We start from the raw sequence: 16,777 nt of genomic DNA, 5'->3' as shown, positions 1-16,777 counted from the left end.
ACGTAATTGCGTATTACGTGACGTCATGAACGCGCATCACAGAACAGAGCAAGGCGAGCATTTGTGCTTATAAAACTTAAACTTTTTTATTTATTTTTGAAATGACCGATCGTTTCGCTAGATAAGACCCTTATTCATCGTCTGGTATCGTTTAAAGCCCTTTGAAGCTGCACTGAAACTGTCATTTGGACCTTGAACCGTTTGGGTCCCATTGAAGTCCATTATATGGAGAAATGTTTTCATCAAAAACCTTAATTTCTTTTCGACTGAAGAAAGAAAGACATGGACATCTTGGATGACATGGGGGTGAGTAAATTATCAGCAAAAGTTTTTTTAAAAGTGAACTAATCCTTTAAGCTGATTTGAGGATTCTTTGATGAATACAAAGTTTAAAAAAAACACATAGTTTATATTGTAACAAAAAGTCTTTTAAATGCATTCTTGCTCAATGAAAGTATTTTGCCTTTCCAAAAAATAAATGAATAAACCTTACTGGCTCCAAACTTTTAAACAGTTGTGTATTTATTTGCCCAGACCCATATATACGACTGCAAAAGTATTATGGTAGCATCAGCATGCTATTCTGAATACAACCTTGTGTGTTTTATTTTGGTTTACCAACAGTCAGCTGGCCTGTGTTCCACTTTAGTATAAGCATGCAAATGCTTGAAACGCACAGCCTTGTCTCACAAAGAAATCTAGGTCAGGGATAGTTGATCATTTATAAAGTAGTCATATGACTGCATAATATGTTTGAGAAAAATATATTTCATGGTTTGTCTCATCCTGAAAGCAATAGCATGGTTATCATCTTTGTTGATGCTCTGCAATAGATCAAAGTTTTAGCGTGTGTAAAACTGATTTAAAACATTGAATTGTTATACTACCCTATATAACGGAATTTGATCTCTTTATCCTCAGATGCGGTTTCTGTTATATGGAGGTCGAGAACTTGCCTGCCGGTATTTACAATGTCATCCCCACTACCTTCCTGCCTAAACAGGAAGGCCCGTTCTTCCTGGACTTCAGCAGTGCCACTCCACTGTGTGTTTCTCAGCTGCAATAACAGCCCCTAATTATCAGCCCAGCGGATTGTTTCCGCAGTTTCGAGACACTGAAGATGTTCTAAACAGCACTTATTGCTCACTAAAGCATGGATACGCTCATTTACCAAAATAAATAAACACCACCCACAGATGGTACCTGACATAGTGCCATATTTGTCATGTTAGCGTGTGATCGTGTATAACTGCTCTGACTCCTGTGCCGGTGCAGTGCCATGCTTGCAGGAAGTGTGTTCAATCAGCCAAAAACACACTCCTTTAAGTACTACAGTCCAAAGGTGCATTCAAAGATGACAGTGTGTGTGTACACTTGACCTGAAATGACTGTTTTTCACTCAGGAGACTGCAGTAAAACAGGGATGTATATTAATGATGTCTGATGATAGATCAGAGGGATCTATTTCTGTGTCTCTATACCAAGGGCTCGTTCTCTGGTCTGTTCGCTGATGTCCAGGTAGAAAGACTTCCAAGTTGCAGGGCTTCTCTCTTCAGCAGGCACAGAATGAGTGCACTTTTATCAAAAAGACAAAGAAAAGAGATATGCATCTATCTAAAGAATTGTTTTTGTTTGTTTTTTTTTTAGCTTTTATCCCCATCATGTGCATCAAATGTAAGAATGCTTGGTTTGAGTCACTATCTACCAGCACAACAGAGTACTGTATGTTTACAGAACACAATGGCAATGACCTGAATGTTCTTACATCATAAACTTTTGACTGAATGTGATGTTCTGTAATGGGGATTGCTTAAAGCTGATTTTTATTCATCTGCTTTAATGTATTTATTTGCAGATTAAAATGAAGGTGTACATGTTATCGGACATTATCACATTTTACCCGTCACTCTTTTACAATAAGGTTTTGTTAGATAAACTAACAATGAATATTATCATTACTTATTCCAGTTTTTATTGTTTTTAGTTGATTTCCACATTTATCCATTTGGCAGGTGCTTGGTTTAGATTTTGGCTGTTGGTGTATTCCCATGGTTTTTTGTTTTTTTTTAGTAAATTAATACTTTTCAGCAAGGATGCATTAAATTGATCAAAAGTGACAGTAAAGATATTTAGAATGTTACAAATCAAATAAATGCTGTTTTTTAAACCGAAGACTGGAATAAAGGCTGCTGAAAATTCAGCTTTGCCATCAAAGGAGTAAATTGCGTTTTACAATATATTAAATTAATTAAGAAGTGAATAAATAATGTCTTACCGACGGCAAACATTTGAGAAGTAGTGTGTGCAAAATCTTCACTAGTCAATATCAAAATGAATCGGTTCAAAGAGCTGGAATTTGAACGCGACGCTTCGGTTTTATAATGTGAGGTGAGATGTGTGTGCCTAAATATTAAATATTTGACGGTCATTTTATGTTAGAATTGTAAACTGTAATATTCAGTGACTTAAACTACACGAAATGTAGACATTTGTCATTGAAAAGGAGAAATTTTATTTGTAATGCTTTCTTAAACTCAAACCTTAATATAACATTTTGGTGTTTGTGTTTTCAACATTAGGCAAACATTCGTAGGTTTATTTTAAAATAATAATGCATCAGGTATCATTTCAGGTATCATTTTATTTCAGTCTGAAAACAATTAACGTTACACAAGCTCTGTAAACAACAAAAGTCTAAGTTAAACGCCATAAATCACATACTGCTACAAGGTTTCTTTCCTCACCATCGGTTCTCAAAACGACATTAACCAATGAACCAACAACACAAACGGGAGAGGAACGTTTGAAAGGAGAGAGAGAGAGAGAAAAAAAGATGAGACAAGGTCACACAAAAACACCACACAGGTTACTGACTAGACCTGAAGCAGTGCCATCTGTCTCAAAATCAGTGGCTACTGCACGCACAAGCTGGATGGAGGATTCAGTAATTGTCCTCTTCATCAGTGCCGCAAGTCCCCTACCGGGATCCAATCATTCCCATAAGCCTTCTGCCCCCCTCACAGTGCAAGTACCGTAGATCCAGCTTTTTATAAACCAACTTTGTCTTCCACAAAAACATTGTGAATCTGAATCTATTGCTCTTTTTCTATTTATATTGAAAACAATGATTGTTCTTTACATAGCGAGAGCATTGGGCGGCATGCGGTGGATTTGGCTTGTGGAGGAAGGTGAAAGTGACCCGTATGGATCGGCCTGTAGCTGCTGCAGGTCCCTTAATGACGCTGAGGTGGTGACCTGTGATGCAGGTAGTTGGCTTCACTTCCTTGTGAGTCACTGTAACAGTGCAGAAGTTCCTCTGAAGATTTTGATGGAAGTCTTTATGAAAGACATGCAGGTGAGTCTACTGAGCACCAGGCTGAAGCGAGATCATGCGCAGATGTCCTAGATATACAAGAACCCAGTAACGGTTGAAGAACCCAGTAACGGTTGAAACATTATACTGCCACACAAAAGACTGTATATTTTCCATGGCAGTTACAAAGACATTAAAGACAACCAGTGGCATAAATCTACAGCATAACGAATCTCTTATGCATTTTATAAGTAAAAAGACAAGTGTTAACCCCATCTTCAGACTCTCTAGATCCGGAACGTTAATTGTGTTTTACAGAGATGTTTGTCTTCTTTTCAAAGCTTAACTCAGTTCTGTGCCCCTCCAATGGCAGATTTGTCTCCTCAACACATTGTGTCATGGGTTGCTTTTCTCACACCCGTGAGATCGAGTGAAAGTTCAGTCTGAAAGTTGGCGGAACATTCTAGACAGTGAGAGGAGTGGGCTGGGATGACACACTGGTGAAGTGGAGGACAGGTGGCTGCCAGTGCCTCTTGCACGGAATGTGGATGAATGCATCAGATACATTGGCGTAGCAGGCATTGCAGTCACATCCCATCCAGCAGAATTGTGGCTGGGGAGAGATGCTGAGCCAGACCCAGTGGGTCCCGACCAACGGTTTTTCTGCTTTCGTTTCGGCTAAGTTTTAGAGACAGCAGGCGGAAACGGCTATCCAAGCCAAAGGTTGTTTTGGTGTTGCTGATGCTGTTGTTATTGAGAACATTGTCCAGTACGGCCTCGGCACCTTCTGCTCGGTCACCTATACGCAAAGATTAAGCCAGTTAATTATCCACATTTTTTACGATTACGTAGCAAAAGAGAAAAAATAAATAGGAAAAATAATAAATATTATTATTAATTAAATTGTGTATTATTTTATAATATATTATATATATATATATATATATATATATATATATATACACACACACAAATAAAATAAATAAATTGGGAACCCCTAACACGATGCATTAAGAGCCAGGGAGTGAAAACCTTTTGAATTTGCAGATCAAGGTAAATTGTACTTAATTTGTCTTCCGGGAAACATGCAAGTATCTTCTGTTGCTTCCGAAGGGCAGTACTAAATGGGAAAAAAATTATATTTCAACAAAAGAAAAATTTGGACATCTTCATCCTGTTCAAATGTTTTCAATCCCTGGCTCTTAATGCTTCGTGTTTCTTTCTGGAGCATCAGTGAATGTTTGAACTTTTAAATAGTTGTGTTTTGAGTCCCTCAATTGTTCTCAGTGTGAAAATATGGAACTCAAAATCATACAGTCACTGCTGGAAAGGGTTCAAATATGCAAAAGATGCTGGAAAACGGAAGAATCTGCAGGTCATGGAGGATTTTTCTGAAGAACAGTGCACGTTTCTTCTGAACAGTTAAACCAAGGGAATCATGAACAACCATCATATTTTACAATGCAATATTTTTTGCATTGTATTTATTTATTTTTATATGTATAATATACATAATTCATTTTTATATATGTTTATTTTTAACATTATGTAGCAATATTAAGTAATGTAATATTCCTTAATTTTACCAAATAAATTTGTTGTGCTTTCACACTAAAACACCACCCAGCTATCCATCAGTGAGATTAATGAACCCCTCTAGAGGGCACAGGTGCAAGCAGGCAGGAAACCAAGAAAAATGACATCGTCTCATAGGAGAAACAAGAGCAAGCCTTAATACAATCCTTCACGTGCAAATGCAGCGGTATTTGGGTCCAATCCGTCAACAGAAACGCATCTAAGTATATCTCACCTCTCTCTAGGTCACACTCGGGGGAGGAGGCGCCGCTGCATTCGCTGCGTGGGCCGAGGATGGGAGACATCAAGCTAAAGTCAGACAAAGAGACGGTGCTGGGCAAGTCCAGACTGCAGGGGCGAGAGGAAGGGGTGGGGGAGGTAGAGGTCGGAGAACCAGAGGAAGAGGACGACGAGAAGGAGAAAGGACAGGGCAAGTCCAGAGGGCTGTTCGGCCCAGAACTGAAGCTACTGTTGGACTGAGTCTCTGAGTCTTCCTCAGACATGGCACTAGTGCAGCAGTTTTCATCCTCGTAGGAGCCAGATGTCACTGCAGGACGACCGAGAGGAAAGATCAGACAAGGCTCTGAAATCTATATCAGTGTACTTCATTTATATATTGTATCAGACAGATTCTATATCTTATGTACAGAATTACTACGTATAGATCTCTGCTTGAATGAATATTTAATAACTGGTAACTGGAATATTTAAGATAACTGGTACTCACTCGAAATTCCATCAGACTCCAATTTGAAGCCAGACAAGTCTTCACCAATGACACCATCACCCTCTGCCCCTACACCTCTCTCCCGTGGGCCTATGCCTGAGGAGCGTCTGCGCTCATGGATCTCATCGGAGATCGTCTCCAGGTTTCTCAGGGCTGACTTATATTCCCCTTTAGCCTGTGTCAGCTTGGCCTGGAGGTCATCCACATTCTTCTTCAGTTGCTTAAGAGGTAAGGACAGAAAAAAAAATTAACCTGACATTGAAAACATTATATGGACTTATATGAACATTATATTTTATATTACATGGTCTAAAAATAGAGAAAAGAATGACTGACAAATACAGGCAAATAGATTAAAAATGTTTAATGGTTTAAGAATTAAGGAATTGAGTAAAGTTTTTTTATTAGGATAAGATATTTAGACAGTGTATAAAAAGACAAAATTCTGATACTATTTTTGTAGTATGTATTTATCATGCATTACTTAAAATTTCCATAAGTCATCTTTTAAGTACCTCAAGCTGCAAGTAATATTTTGCCTTCATTTCAAAATAGGGCCTGAAAAGGAGAGAGAGAGAAAAAGCGATTAGAGCTACTGTAAAGACATAAATAGCATCGTACATATCACCATGGCAACTGTTCACATATGCTGACACATTAGGCAAATGCTGAGTGAGAAGATAAGTAGGGTTGAGCTCCCCTTTGATCCTGCTGAGTCACTATCACTGGTGAGAAACCCACCCTCGACTAAAGCTCCCTTCAGATATTACTGGGTTTACCATGAGTTTAGTCTCACAGACGCTTAGAATTGAAGATGATATCTGCTGAAATTGCTAGTAAATTAACTATAACAAAGAAAAACCTACAGTTCCCAGAAACGCATAACCTAGCAAGTGTGCCATTTTGTATGCAATATGAGTGAGTGAGTGAGTGAGTGAAGTGATATACTGCCAAGTATGGTGACCCATACTCAGAATTCGTGCTCTGCATTTAACCCATCCAACGTGCACACACACAGCAGTGAACACACACACACCGTGAACACACACCCGGAGCAGTGGGCAGCCATTTATGCTGCGGCGCCCGGGGAGCAGTTGGTGGTTCGGTGCCTTGCTCAAGGGCACCTCAGTCGTGGTATTGAGGGTGGAGAGAGCGCTGGACATTCACTCCCCCCACCTACAATCCCTGCCGGCCCGAGACTCGAACCCACAACCTTTGGATTACGAGTCCGACTCTCTAACCATTAGGCCACGACTTCCCCCTCAATATGGGGGGGATAAAATAAAACAGTAGTAACCAATATGCATCAGACATGTTAAGAAAAGACTATTACAAGCATAAAAGTTTTCACTGAATGCCTGTGTGTTTAACAGATTAATTGGTGCATACTTAGACTTGTTGATGGTCCGTTTGAGCTTCTTCTCCAGCTGTTTCATATGGCTCATGGCGGCGGTGTATTTAGCAGCGGTCTCCTTGTGCAGTAGCTCACTGCGCGTTTTTATCTGCTCAGCCTCCATCACCTACACACCAAAACATGGATTTTTTTAGTGTTTTCTGGTATACTTCAATCTATCATCCCACACCTTTGCATCACTCACTCGCTGTGTTGCATGGTTGAGCATCTCCTGCCAGGCAGAGTCAAATTGCCGCTTATCATCCTCCAGCAGCCTCTGTTCAGCCAGGGCAATGGTCTCTTTGGCTGCCCGCAGTACCTCCGTGGCCCTCTGGAAGTCTTGTGTGGATCTCTGTGCTTCCAGCTGAGTCTGTAGAACAGGTAGAGGGCAGGAGAATCAACCATGCGTGTCTGATGACAAAGACAGCAACCAGCGCTCCGTCAAGATTAAACTTTGAGCAGGACAGTGCTGGCAGATTGTAAACCCCCTGCTCAGAGTACCAGCTGGCTAGAGACCATGAGGCTCAATGCCTAACCACTTCCATCAAAAAAACTGCCTGGATAATAAGAAATCCTTTGCAGCGAATTACTGATGAATGCAAACAGTAGTAACCAGAAATATTTACTAGCTTATATTTGTATTTTGAACAATACATAAATGTATAGTTTTTATAAAAATCTGTATTATGACCTAACATGCCATTTTAAACAATAGTAATCAACATTGTGGATAATCTATGAAGCAATCAGTGCTAGAGATGGAGAAACTTTTGCTCATGCACAGAACATCCTGTATGGTGACATATTAAAGCCACCCTTGAACTTCCTTTATGGTGAATGAAAGCCAGCTATGCTAAAGCCGTTCAAACATAATCCTTTCCTATTCCTTCACTTTTAAACTTTAATCTCCAAGTTACTCCTACTGACAGAAAAGCCTGCGTAAATCTCTTACCGATTCAGACTACTTAGCCAAACAAAACTGGTTGGAAATACGTTTTCCAACCAATGGCAAAGAGGCAGTTTTACAGTTTGAAGTGATTTACAGTGTAGAGATATCATGTAATTCAAATCAATTTAGAGAAAATCATAATGTAATTCATACAAGGTTGATGTTCTGCATTTAAGTGGAATATTACTATGACATCTATTTATCCATCCATCTCTATCCATACATACATATTTAGTATAAAAAAATCATGGTGCCATTTGAAACCAAAATAAACTGATTCTATTGGAAAAGAGCAGGATGAATATTCGACCTAACATATTGTTTTATTGTTGTAAGATGAAAGTCATACAGGCTAGTCATAGCAGATAGGGTGATTTTCATGATAAAACTGAAGAGTTTGGATATGTCTGTGATTCACGTCTGTACTATAAGACCTTAAACGCTATGACAAAGAAAACTGAATATGTACAGTATCAAACACTGTAAATGGCAGTCCCACAGATATGCAGTATTCGCAGGGATAATCCTCTACCTTTCCTCCAAGCTGTCCTATCATTGCCTTTCATTCATTTAAACAGCTCAACCCATTTACTTTTTCTTTCCCTCTTCCTCCATCCCTTCACTCCAAACAAGCTATTTTTAGCTCAGGCATCAAAGTTGATGTGATGCTGCCGCATTGCCACGCTGACAGCAGGGGATCGCTGCAGACGGCAGGAGAGACCTCCAATCCAATCAGTAAAGGACACAGACAGATGGAAGTTGTTAAATGAAATGTGTATTTTAGCAACATAAAACATAAGACAATACTCAAGCTATAGGACTTTAAAAATGGCCAGTACACTGTAAAGAACTTTGGAAGCTTTCAAGTTCATGCAGGGGTATGATTTTTAAAATATTCATTCAAATTATACTCAAAGGTACTCTGAGGTCAAAAGTTATTTCCTGAGGAGTAGTGTATTATTAACTGCTTCAAAACAGTTCCACTGCACAGTGAGGCATTGAAATTAACTAATATTTAACAAGCGGCGCAAAAAAATATTTTATTGAATTTTTCTCTCTTTTTAATGTGAATTCAGTTCATCGGAGCGGATTATTAATTTTACTGCAATTAAATGGGCAGAAAATGTACTATTTAAAAAAGTACTATTAAATCAAAGCTTTATCCTCTTTCAAACTCCTGATTTTACGGACTCCAGCTTTAACCACATTCTGACTGAAAATAAAGCAGAGGCAATCTCAAAATTAGATGTTTTGGGTCACGGGTGACCCAGTTGATATGCTGATTTGATGTTCTTAATTGTCCTGGTTCTTACATAAAACTAAAAGGCATTTGTGATGCTTTTATGCATCTCATTTCACATGGCATAAAAACAAGGTAATTTTGACTCTGACCGGAGAGCATCCTACTGAAGACCAATGCATTTAAGATGGCGGCGCGATCGATCGCTGCGGCTGCTCCGGGTCCCAAAGACGGTGCTTTTATGTCGTTTAATGTCGTCTGTTCGTCTCCAAATAGTGTCAGTTTACCGCTAACTCTTAAGGAAATCACCCCAGAATTCTGTTAGTAGTGTATAGGTTTATAGTGTTTTTTACTTCATTGTTGTATGTCTGTATTTATGTAGCACCGTGGTCCTGCGAGACACGACATTTCGTTCCACTGCATGTCCCCACATGTAGCGGAATGACAATAAAGCTCAACTTGAACTTGATTTATTGCTTCAATGCACACTGGACTGGGATTTCGAGTTTAAATGTGAGACTTCAAAGTTTATTTAATCAAAACATTTCTGCAATAGAAAATTAACTGAATTAGGGCTGAAAATACATTAGGGTTTCCCATAAAATAAACCCCCAAATTCTTTGTCATTAATGAATCAAGTATAGCTTAAATGCTATGATAAATATAGCCGTTCTGAACCAACTTATTGTTTAAAGATTATTGACTGAAGGCGGAAGGCAGCAGAGAGGTTTTGACTCAAACTGACAGCCATAAATCTGCTTTGGTGTCATGTGGACATCGTTATAACAGTTCACCACCAAGAAAGCACACATTCAACCAAGCAAGCAAGCATACATACATTCCAATTCCCCAGCAGAGGTCACGAAGACTACTGCAAAAGGACACAATTTTCACCCTCATTCCCCGAGTACTCTGGTTTATTAACTTCCTGCCAACACACATGCCATGTGAAGATGGATACAGGAAAAACAATCAATCAATCAATCAGAAAAGAGTAGGAAAGATGATAGGTTGCCACGGATGAAATAAAGGCATTTACAACCATCCCTCCTGATTTACAGCCAAACATTACAGAATATTATCAGGGGTTTCTTTGCACTGCCTCAACATGACTCCATGTTTGACTGCCAAAATTATGTAATAAAGCAGGCTAACAGATTTTCCTCACATAACAGCGCAACAGAGAACTGAATTTTGCACTGTTGCAACTAGCTTTTCATAGTGATTAAATCTTAAGAGTTAAAAGAGGGACTGAACCATCCAAGAAAGGCTCATTGTGGTTAGTAGGTGAATTAAAGGTCTGGTTTAAGCCTAGGCCTATTTGATGCTGTATAAGGATTTAAGATAATTAGGGGAGAGAATGGATACTAGTATAGACACATTCTGCACGTGTGTGTGTGTGTGTGTGTGCGCACATATATAAACGACTAAATCAATAAATGTTTGTCTTGGCTATTGACTGTTAATATGCCAACAACAATGTCTGAAGCTAAATTTTTAATAAAATCCTTTAAAACAAGCATTTTTTAAACAAATGAACCAAAGGGTTTTTTTCATACCATCCCTACTCGTCCACACATAGAATCAGGAAAAACAAACATTGCTATAATACCGGCATTAGGAGAACACAAGGTCACATTTAGGGCATCTGAGCTAGTCATAAAGTGAAGGATTTTTTTTTTTTTTTATTAAAATAAATTTATGTAATTTAAAATTTAAATAATCTTTCTATTCATTAAAGACTCCTGAGAAATTATATATCATGGTCTAAAATTGATAAGAAATGTTTCCTGAGCACCAAATCATCATGTGACAATGAGGACTGGCGTAACGGTTGCTAAAATTCAGCTTTGCCACCAAAGGAATAAATTAAATTAAAAAGTATTTTTAAATAGAAAGCAGTCATTTAAAACTGTAATAATTATTTAACAATATTATAATTTTACTGTATTCAAATTAATGCAGCCTTTGTAAGCAAAAGAGACTTCCTCCCAAACCCAGTAGTGTAAATGTCCAAAACAACATTGCGCCCCATTGACTTTTATTATAATTATTATATTTTATTTTGTGTTCTGAGGTAGAAGGAAAGTCATACAGGTTTGGAACAACATAAGGGTGAATAAATTCCTTTAATACCACCAAAATACTAAATCACATAACTTCAAAAATGTTATTCAGTATTCACCTTTATAAAAAAGTGTCAAGGCTCTTGAATAATAATGCTAAAGTCTTCACAAATCCATTTTACAAGCATCCTGGAAGAGCATTACACAGAAGCTGAAAAACTGATGTATATATGAGTGTATAGGAGAAGGAATGTGTGTGTGCATTATTTAGAAGAGCTCTTAATGAGAAATGTGTTCTGAATTATTCATATGAGAACAGTGCTGAAAAATCTTTCAACCTCAAATCAGCAGACCAAGTCATACACGGTGATGTTACGCTTTCCTGCATTCATCATACCTCATCACTGATTCCATCTAAACTCAAGAGTCTTCAACTGCTTTCAAAGCGGAGAGATACTGACAGCTTCAACTGCAGAGGCCCTGTGATCCATGCAATTTTTTTTTTAAAGTGCTCTGATGGACCCTTCACAATTGTATGAGTGTAAACTAGATTTTAAAGTGGGCCAATCTAAACACATCAAAGCACAGATAGATAGGAAATGGTAAAATATCCTCAACTCAAGCTCTAGCTTGATGAACAAGCCGTTTAAACCTCTGAACAAGAGGTTTTAACTTCTGAAAGTTATAGTACAATTTCATGGTACCTCTAACTGACCCCTTATAAATGATACAGTGCTTTTTATTCAGGGAGACACTGGAATGTTTCAGATCTACAATACGCTGTAGTCTAAAACAGCCACCTGTTTCTCGGAACATAGCACAGTATAACATCTGAAAAAAGGAAATGATAAATCAAGAACACGCTCAGAAGAAAACATTTTAGCTCTAAATAAGGTATCATTTGAATTGGGGGGATTTCCACTGATGTTTTTGACAAAAACTGGCAACAGTGGTCATAAATCTTTATTGGAAATATTTTTCTAAATATACTCGAGGAAATTTAGGGGGAGACGGTCAAGTGAGAGACAGTGCAGGGGTGGGGGAAAGAAAGACATGACAAACTGCAGAGACAGGCAACAGTTAAAGCTCCACTGCAGAGAGACACTGCAGAGGAGAGAAGAGAGAGACATGAGACTGATCATGCAGAGTACAGACAAGCCTGACATCTATTTTATACATATGAAACCCCATAAAATCACATCAGGACAACTTTGAGGCTTTTAGTCCATGGTTTTTAGCTTTGTTGTCATCTTTCTAAGTTTAATTTATCGTTTAAATGTTATTCTTGCTTCTCGTTAAGAGTCAAATGCTGTATCAAATTAGAATAGCCTGTCAGTATAAAAGCATCTCCTTCAGCAGAATGAAGACACTTTAAACCAGTTCAAATTAATCACCACATTTTTCATAATAAAAGGACCTTGACAACCCAGACAGGACTGTTTCCATAAAAACACTGCAGTTTGTCCCGGAGGAAAACAACAACTTCTAAGGACACATCGCTCTCTTTCACCACCAAGGAAACTGCCCAAAAAAAACACAGTGCTTTGTCAGTGAAATTAAATAGGCCATTTATAATTCTTCCTTTCATGCAGTGAAACACAACACTCTAAACTACCTTGCCCCAGTTTCAGAGCGGGTCAGCGCTCCCGTTGTAACTGATTCAGTCAATTAAAGTTCACTAAGTGTTGTAGAAATCTGAGGAACTTTGCTTTTATTAGGAAGACGAAGCAAATGTGACATTTTACATCGCTTTCTTCAACACCCCAGCTGCAAAGGCACTAACCGAGATAAACTGATAATCTGCTCTTAAAATAGCGCAGGCTCGAGATAAAAAAAAAAAAAAAAAAAAAAAAAAAAAAGAGAGAGAGAACTCAGATTTGAGCATTTAAACATTCGGTCTCTCTCAGCAAAGTGTTTTATGCCCCGCTGAACGAAGCCAAACACCTGTGACAAATCTAGAGTTAATGCTACTGTGCCATCCAGCTTACAGCAGATGACAAGATGATAGCACAGCAATCTCCAGAGAGGGATAAAAGAAAATACAGCACAGTCGAAATAGTGGCATGCCAACTAAAAACAGACGTTGTGTGGGAGAAGTTGGCTTTAGGAAGATGATACTGGGTTCTTGTTTTGATTTTCTTGGCCTCACCTGCCGTGCCACCCGCCGGGCCTCCCAGTAGGGTTTCGATTCCTCCACTGCTTTCCCAATCTTCTTCACCAGCTCGTCTAATTTTAGAGTGGCTTCCACCAGCACAGAACGAAACTTTTGCCTGGCATCCTAGAGACGGACCCAACATAAACAATCAAATGGTTACGTTCAGGGATGCACAAATTGCACAATATATCGGTACCATATCGATTACTAGCTAATGTTAGATTTTATTTATCATATCTGTCGATATTGGACAATTGTGCATGTTCATTTTTCCCTATTTTACAATTAAGTTACGTTTGCCATCATCTAATGCCCACTGAGAGTTAATCGTTGAGAACAATTTAATAATAGAAATTTTTCATACTTTAAATTTAATTTAATTAAAAATATATATTTTTAAAACATTTAAATTATTTTAATATATCATTTTAATATTGGCCATAAAATAAAAATAATTATCGGCTTATTGGTATCTGCCAGAATTAAAATTGATACAATTTTGTGCAAAAATGTTTATAGTTTTAATTTATTCAGGCAAAATAGTATCATTATTTATTGGTATCAACCAGAATTATAACATTACAATTTTGTGTACATTTTATTCAAAACATAGCTGGTGATGCATAATACCAAACATATCATGTCTACCAAAATGAACTTATATGTTAAGATGAGTAGAGATGGCACAAACAAACTTTATATAAATGTACCATATTGATTTATGCTGACAAAATCTGAAATCAGTTGAGTTACTGGCGACGAGAAATGTTATGCAACTACATGCATATTAAACTCTAAGAATTACACAGTGAAGATATTACAGATGCTTGATGCCCTTGGAATTCTGGAAAGTTTTCAATTTGTCATGGCATTTGGGTCAACTGTTTTGCACATAAAAATTACTATACATAGAGTAAAATCAGTTTATCTGTAATCCGATTTACAAGAAGATCTGTGAAAATGTCTAAAGCACACAGAAATATGCTTTTCACTTAGAAACAAGCTTTTTCATAAAGGTAATTCAATCATTATTTTATATTTATTGCCCAAGGCAAAGTAATGAGATTAAACTCCATTCGTCAAAACACAGATTGATTATTTGCAACGGGCAAACATTCCAGGAAAAATAAAACACCAAGAGTTAAATCTTGGAAGTGCAACATGGCCACTGACGCAAAAGCAAGACTAATTTGGTTGACGGCCAAATAGCTCAATTATGGGATTCTCAGAACAATCAGAAGAGTTAGATTCATGAAACTCTGCATAAGTAGAGATAAATATTTCGACAGCATGAACTACTGTCATTTCCTAGAAACTTACCTTGATGTCTTAAGATGGTTAGAGTCCTGGGTAATAAAGACTGTCAGATAAAAACCTCAGGGTCCCTCGTCTCACTAAATTTCACATACAGTTAACATATACCCTAGGCTACTTTATTCATTTCATCTACAGAAAACAACTTGCTCATATGTTCAGAGTGGAAGACTGTTTTGCTGATGTTTTAATATGAAGGACACAATAAAAATCCTATTTAGGCCAAGTAAACAATAAAGCTGGACTGCAAGAGAAATCAGCAAACAGTTGGGTATTTCTCTTTCGGCCTCGGTTTTGACTCACAGTCTGACTATAGACTAGCTAGGCGATCTTATTAAATTATTACATTAGGACATGCCCAAACAATGAACTCAGTGGCACTGGGACAACTCAGTGCGACCAAAGTGACCACATGACTGAGCTTGAACAGCTGAGTGTGTTTGTCTTAACATGTCCTTGTTTTCTGCGTGCAGACAGCGTGTCTAAAAATGCTCTGCATGGGGAAAAATCTAAAGGATATGAAAGCAAAATATCAACAACATATTCCTTGTCACTTAATTTTAAAATTAAAACTATTCAAATGTGAATTCTTTCATCTTTAAGTTTCCTATTTACAGTGTGTGAAGCACAAATTTCTCCTTTTACTGGATACAAGTTCCAGTCATTTATGGTGCTCAGAGAACACTTGATCTATTGCAAAATCCTGACATAACACATTTTGTTCTCTGGTGTGCCATGGTTCAAAATCCAAGTGTAAAACAGGTGACAGATTAACAATTTACCATCTGATATTATATTATAAGAAGCTTGCATATGGCATTTTCCTTTTAAAAAAAAGACAAGTTAAAATTGACGGAATTCTTGTCTTTTAGTAAAAACTTGTGCAGTCATACCTCAAGCTCGGTTTCACATCTGTTAATGTCATCTGTGGATTGATTCAGCTTCTCAAGCTCTCCCTATAAAAGAAAACTCAAGAGTCAAGAATCTGATATAGAGACATATTCCACTGAGGGATTCATTCCGGCTTCTCCTAGACAGCAGTAGCACAAAGAGAAAGAGACAAGTGGGTTAATGCTACATATGCATATATTTTGATGCCCGTGGAGAATTCCAAGCAGCAAGGCTCTAAAGGGCGACAATTAATGCAGTGTTGCCATGTCCGCATATTATAATCAGCTATACAATAAAGTCTCTAAATGGACAGGACCCAGTTGCGTTTTTATTATTATTATTATTATTTCCGGTATTGCTCGTGACATCTATAGTAGCCTATAATGAAGTATAATCAGTAGTTGCATTTGTCGTTTATTTCGAAATTTCATTCCTGTTTCTTGCTTTTCTTGTTCGTTATCCAAATTATGCATTTTTAAAGTAAATTATTCTACAAAACATTACATAGATTGAATAAGGCTATTTTCACTGCGATAAAACCCCAGGCTCGTTTCTTTCAGACGTATTGTTTGTTTTGTCAGAGCAGGTGGCTAGTTTTTTCCACTGAGATCTGGCAACACTGAATTGGGGCGCCAGTGCACTTAGTGCCGCAGACAAGCCGTCAATAAAAAGCAAGTTGTGACGAATTAATCAATCATTCCCTTCAGGATCAATGAGTCAATATAGAGATTAACATGCAATGCCACCGATAAGCAAAATGTGATATGAACCAACCAACTAAATCAATGTGTACATGCAACGAGTGTATGTGAAATCTCACTCGATAGATTGACATGCCTTTAAACACAAATAACAATGAAGTCTACCTGAATTCTCGGGTCCACCTCTTCTTCCTCGGGTGATTCAAATTCTTCATCCGACCTGTTCTCCTTGTCTGAGCTGTCCATTTTATTTTACTACCTTGCCAAAGAAATTATGCTTTCCTGTGAGGTGAATGCTAAGTATATGCGTCCGTTAGAGATTATTACGCATGAATCGCCGAGATCATTCCCTCACACTGTCTGGATTCCTCATTTAAAGAGAGTAATGCAGAGATGCACGCGCGCACAGCTGTGTGTGAGCAGTGAAGACTGTCCCCGCCCCCTTCGCTCTTC

The 16,777-nt window shown here is 37.9% G+C and overlaps 2 protein-coding genes across 2 annotated transcripts in view; one reads left to right on the top strand and one right to left on the bottom strand.

The window, feature by feature from the left end:
- Positions 1-2,547, top strand: part of LOC306886851 (calpain-7-like) — a 14,578-nt gene extending 12,031 nt beyond the window's left edge. Inside the window, exon 21 of the mRNA XM_079444182.1 lies at positions 922-2,547. Coding sequence (XP_079300308.1) covers positions 922-1,066 — 145 coding nt within the window. The 3' untranslated portion in view covers positions 1,067-2,547. The remainder of the gene's footprint in view (positions 1-921) is intronic.
- Positions 2,492-16,777, bottom strand: LOC306886852 (SH3 domain-binding protein 5-like). Its single transcript, XM_079444183.1, has 9 exons — positions 16,490-16,777; positions 15,626-15,688; positions 13,413-13,541; positions 7,214-7,378; positions 7,005-7,135; positions 6,131-6,173; positions 5,616-5,835; positions 5,124-5,435; positions 2,492-4,112 (listed from the first exon to the last, which is right to left on the bottom strand). Exons 1-9 carry the CDS (start codon positions 16,568-16,570, stop codon positions 3,901-3,903), a joined length of 1,356 nt encoding a protein of 451 aa, XP_079300309.1. The 5' UTR covers positions 16,571-16,777; the 3' UTR covers positions 2,492-3,900.

Source organism: Barbus barbus (assembly GCF_936440315.1).
Source record: "Barbus barbus genome assembly, chromosome: 21".
Taxonomy (NCBI): domain Eukaryota; kingdom Metazoa; phylum Chordata; class Actinopteri; order Cypriniformes; family Cyprinidae; genus Barbus; species Barbus barbus.
Note: the sequence above shows the minus strand (reverse complement) of the source record. Positions and strands in the feature narration are given on the sequence as shown.